General features: G+C 38.1%; 1 protein-coding gene across 1 annotated transcript in view; it reads right to left on the bottom strand.

Annotated features, from left to right (window-relative positions):
• The window catches only part of SRBD1 (S1 RNA binding domain 1), a gene marked incomplete at both ends in the record, with an annotated part of 233384 nt that extends 230032 nt beyond the window's left edge, over nt 1-3352 (bottom strand). Inside the window, one exon of the mRNA XM_080711612.1 lies at nt 3276-3352. Coding sequence (XP_080567738.1) covers nt 3276-3352 — 77 coding nt within the window. The remainder of the gene's footprint in view (nt 1-3275) is intronic.
• Nucleotides 3353-6000: the final 2648 nt, after the last annotated feature.

Consider the following 6000-nt stretch of genomic DNA (forward strand, 5'->3'; position numbering starts at 1 on the left):
GAAATTGCTCTAAGAAGCACACTAACTTACATAAAAAGTCAGCACTAAGGCCCTTCCAACTGTTTTTATTAACTGTTTTTTTCCTTTCACTGTGTGTATACGGATTACACTGAATCAGGCACAGCCACCATACTTTTCTAACAAAAAGAATCAAACTCACAGTAAGAACAGAGGAAAAGCAGCCATGTGAGCTGGGTCAAAGGCTCATGATGCTCCTGCCAAAATGGTTCATTCCACTTCCACCCTGTGAGGGGTCAAGATTGGTGGAAAGGATGACCACTTCCTTCACTGAGGCTACTGATTAGGGATGTCTGGGGTATGAATGGTGTAAGTTCCATTTGGCAGCAAAGCCTGACTGAGTAACTTCTCTACGTTATGCTCCAGAAAAGCACAATTACGACAGGCCAAAATACTCATCTCCTCAAAGTTGAGTTCTTTTCAGAAGTGAATGCTAAACCCAAGACTATAGAAAAATAAATCATTATAACATAATGGCAGTAGATTCAAAAGGAACTAAAACTAGAAAACCAGGTTTCCCTACTATCCAACTGCACAGGATGACACCTTTCTACCTTAGTCTCCTCGTCTCCCAAGCAGGACTGTTGGCTAATCCTATTTTAATGGGAATGCTGCCAAGAGTTAAGGGCTTTTCGTTAAGATGAAGAAAACACAAGCACTAGTACCATTTTGGCAACAAACATGTGATGCAATTTTGAGGCGTTAGTCACCTCTCATTAACCATCACAGGGGAGATCTCTGCTGCATCTGGCACTCCCCACTTGCAGCAAGTCCTTTACATGCCTTCAGGGAATTCTTCACCCTTGCTTTGTCCTTCTTTCTCAAAATTTCTCCTCAGTCTCCTCTCCCTCTCCCTAAATTCTAAATGTTGGAATCTCCAAAGCCGTAGTCCTCAGCCCTTTCCCCTCCTCTCTCATGCTCTCTCTTTCGTTAGATCCTCTATCTTGTCCTATGGGTTAATATGGAAATCTCAATTTTACATTTTCAATTTGACCTTTCCTCTGAGCTCAAAACTTGCATATCTATTTTCACTTGGATGTCTAGCAATCATCTCAAATTTACCAAGTCCAAAATTGAACTCTTGATTCCAACACACACCTATTTCTCTTCCCATATTAACAAGATATATCTTCCCTTTACATCCTAATTGTAATAAATTCATCACTGTGGTCTTATCCCCCACCTTCGAATATATCCCAAATTAAACCATTTTCCAACATTTTCACTGCTAGAACCCTAGGCTTCTCCAACAATCTCTTTAACTACCCCCCAGCTTCTACCCTTGCCCCTCTTATAATGTGTTCTCTACCAAGGAACCAGAAGGTTATTTTACAAGTGTAAATGCAAGCAGGTCACACCCCCACCCACACCCCTTCAGTGGCTTTTCCAACCCACTTCAAATAAAATCCTTCAAATAAAATCTTTGTCATAGTCTCTTAGATGCTACCCACTCCAATTTCATTTCCCATCACTCTCTGCCTTGATGACTCTGAGCTGGCCACACTGGTCTCCTTACTGGTCCTTGAACACACTAAACTCATTCCTGCCTCAAGGTCTCAACATTTGCTGCTTTCTGTGGAACACTAATCCCTGAGATGCACAGTTTTCCTTAGGTATTAGTCACATATGCCTTATTACAGTAAAATGCCTAAGGCAACTAATTTAAATAAGGAGAAATGGTTTGTTAGTACAGTTTGGGAGGTTCAAGTCCAAGGTCCCATTAGTTTGGGCCTCTGATGAGGGCAGCAAATGGCAAAAATGGGAATATATGTCAGAGGGAGTGTTCATATCTCAATGCAAGAACAAAGACAAAGACAGACCAGGGTCCCACAATCCTTTTGGAGGGCACACCAATGACCTAAGGACCACTGTGCTATACGTCTCAAAAGGTCCCACCACTTCTCCTCACATTCCCAAAAAACTCCCTAATCACTCTATCCAAAAATGCCCTGTACTATAACAATCCACCATGCTCTCTATCCCTGCCTGGCTCTTTTTCTTTACAATACTTATTATGACCTAACATTAATCACTCATTTCTTTAATAAATATCTTAAGAGCACCTAGCTGAGTGGGCATGGTGGTGCATGCCTATAATCCCAGTACTTGGAAGGCAGAGGCAGGAGAACAACAGGTTCAAATTTAGCCTCAGCAACTCAGTAAGACCCTATTTCAAAACAAAAATAAAAGCTGGGCATGGTGGTGCATGCTTCTAATCCCAGTATTTGGAAGGCTAAAATATGAAGATCGCAGTGTGCAGACAGCCTCAACTACTTAGTGAGGCCCTCCACAACTTAGTAAGACCCTGTTTGAAAATAAAGAATAAAAAAATAGGATGGGGTTGTAGCTCAGAAGTCAAATGTCCCTGGGTTCCATCCCCAGACCTGCAAAAATAATAAAAAATAAAAAAATAAAAAAGGTCTGGGGGTATAGCTCAAAATCAAAATGCCCCAGGTTCAATCCCCAGTACAAATATATACATATACATAATAAATATATAAATAAATATATACACACAAATATACACACATGCGCGTGAGTGTGTGTGTGTGTACACCTTAAGAGTATCTAATATAGTGCTCTGCAGCAATTCTCATTTGGGGGAAATTTTGCCTTCCCCTCATCTGACACTGTCAAGACATTTTACTGTCATTTTACTGTCACAACTTGGAAGCAGAGTACCATTGCTAAACATCCTGCAAATCCAAGGACAACTCACCAGAACAAAGAATTATCCTACACACAAGGATAATAAAGAGACATTAAGCAATATAAAATACCCCCAACACTCACAGAGCTTACATTCTAGTTAGTAACTGTGTTAAACTATGTAAATACTAGCCGGGCGTGGTGGCGCACGCTTGTAATCTCCGCGATTGGGAGGCGGAGACAAGAGGATCGCGCAAATGCGCTGGCTTAAGAGACCCTGTTTCCAAATAAAAAAGTATATAAAAAATAGGTCTGGGAGTGTAGCCCGGAGGTAGAAGGGCTTCCAGGAACCCCAGTACCACCAAAAAACTATGTAAATACTATGTCTGTCATGTAGTTATTTGGTTACTTTCCCTTTGCTTATTTAACACTATTAATCATCAGCATTAGACATAGTCTGGAATACAACATGAGTTCAAAGAGTATTTGTTATATGAATGGATGAAAAATAGCTTTCTTCTACCCAAATGACTTAAAAGTATGTGACAGAATACATTACTTCTTAAAATATGCTTCATTCCCCCACCATATTAAACCAATATGCTTACGACTCAAAGTAAGAAAATTCATCATCGGATATTGCAGTCTGAGCCTGTATTTTTGTTCTTCTTGGCAATGATGACATCTGAAAGAAATGGAACATGAAATCAGTATCGCTTGAATATTCTGATCACTTTGTTTGGCTAAAAAATGATGTATCGTTCAAAACTCATACTCCAGTAGCTCTGCTGTGAATTTGGGATAGGAAAAAACATAAGGCTTATCTTGCTAGGTAGCTGCCAACTAAAATAGCAGCAAACAACCTCCCAAAGGTTTCAAATGCGTTATGGATGTGGACCATCTTTTGAAAAACATAAGCTCCTACAGAAGATAAGTACTAGTTTGTTTAGAATTATAACCTTGAGTATTTTGCTAGTGATATTTGATGGCAATACTATCATCAGCAAATTACAGTCCTAAATTAAACTCTATCTCAAAGACAAGTATTTTTCTCTCTTCCATATCTTCTTATAGTATAAATTAGAGGCATCTCTACAAAGTTGGCAGTTAAGTAAGCAATGCCAATTGACTAAACAGCAAGGTTATTCCTAAAACAAGATAAACATCCTCTTAAAATAAGTTCGTAAAGCTTTTAAAAAATGATTAATCACTATGACACTAAAAATACTTGCCAGATGCAAGAGCTCAGTTCTAGAAAAAATTCAAGACAAATAGCAAAAGTCATCACATAATACAGGAAGTGAATAAATTCACTTAAGCTTGATAAAGATTTATTACCTAATGAATGTGTGTGAAACTGTAAAAAGTGCATTAGACTCTGACAATGTTTGGAACCCTGTAAAACAAGCTTTTAAACCAGTCATATACTATAGTGTCTCTGGTTCTAGCATTCACTTAGAAGAGGAAGTAATATCTCATAGAAATACTAAAGGGTTGTCAAAAAAGAGAACACATTCTCCAGCAGTAATAGCTCATCTCAGTCCGCTATGTACAGAACTAGTAGTCAGAACAGTGATCAGAGGAAACCAAAATAAGAAAAAGAAAACACTCCCTAGGAAGTAGACAGGATAATCTCCCATCTTTTCCTTCACATTCTTTTATAGATTCTTAATGATTATCCAGGTCATCTGTCCTACAAAGTAGTTTTAGATATTGATCATAAGTAAAGAGGGAATTGTGATTCCTGTGTTATGAGTAATTTACCATAATAAAATATAAAATAAAGAAGGAAAAGTTAGTTCTTACTAGAATGGCAATTCAATCCAGGGCAGAGAAAAAATGGATTAGTCAGTAAATAAGACCATCAGCTATTCCTCTAAAGAAAAACAAGCAATTAATCTCTACTTCCACATCACAAACAAAAATATATTCCACAATGGCCAATGATATAAAACTATAAAAATACTACAAAATACATACATACACAAACACGCACTCATAATTTTGAGTAGGGTTAAGGAAATGCAGTTTCCTAGTCATAATTCAAGATTCTAAAGGCAAAGAGATTAGCAGATTTTACTACATAAAAATTAAAATCCCAAGCCAATATTGGTAGCATTTGAGAACCAAGCCAATTTACCCTACAGTCTCCTCAAAAAAAAACACAGAAGCAATCACTGATACCTTTTGGACCAAGGGGGTTGGGAGTGGGTATAAGCTGTCTGACACTGGTGGTCTACCCCACATAATGCTAGTAGACAACTGCCCCAGGAAAGTCATTTATTCTCCAGCAAAGGTAAAAGAGAGTCTCTAGACGAGGACAGCAAGTGAAACTGTGTGCATCAGAACTATATGGACTGAATGCTTCATGCAGATTCCACCAGTATTCTTCTTCCACTAAAACTCCACAATGCTGCCAGTCAGAACCTTACCCTCAAAGGAGAAGAATGGGATGTGAGTGCTTTTTTTCTGGAGGATCTGACCACCCCCAGAGTAAATATTTAAAGGTCCTAAGTACCCCATCAACCACATCGACCACCCCAATCTAAGATGTACAGTAGTTCCCCCTTAACCAAGGTTTTGCTTCCTATAGTTTCAGTTACCTTCAGTCTACTGTAGTCCAGAAATATGAAACAGAAAATTCCAGAAATAAACAGTCCACAGGTTTTTAACTGCAGTGTTCTAAGTAGTGTAATGAAATCCCAATTCTACTGTCTAGCTGAGGACTTGCATCATCCCTTCGTCCGGCATATCTGTGGTACCTACACCCCCTCCACCTGTTATTTACACTAAAAGCCACCTCACTTCTTAGATGGCTTATTACCATAACTCAGGACAGTGTTCAAATAACCTTTATTTTGCTTAATGTTGACAATTTTATTACTATATATTGTTATAATTTGTTCTACCTTATTATTGTTGTTGTTGGTGGTGGTGACGGTGGTGTTAATATCTTACTATGCCTAATTTATAAAATAAACTTTATCTTAAATATGTAGAGGAGCCGGGCATGGTGGCACACACTTGTAATCCCTGCACTTGGGAGGCAGAGACAGGAGGATCGCGCAGGTTCAAAACCAGCCTCGCTGGCTTAGGAGACCCTGTTTCCAATAAAAATATAAAAAATAGGTCTGGAAGTGTAGCCCAGAGGTAGAAGGGTTTCCAGGAACCCCAGTACCAATATATATAGGTATATATATACCTATATATATATATATATATATATATATGTATATGTATATACATATATATATACACACACATACATATACATATATATACATACATACATATATATACATATATATATATATATATGTATATATATATGTA

This window comes from Muscardinus avellanarius (assembly GCF_963383645.1).
Source record: "Muscardinus avellanarius genome assembly, chromosome: 15".
Classification (NCBI taxonomy): Eukaryota; Metazoa; Chordata; class Mammalia; order Rodentia; family Gliridae; genus Muscardinus; species Muscardinus avellanarius.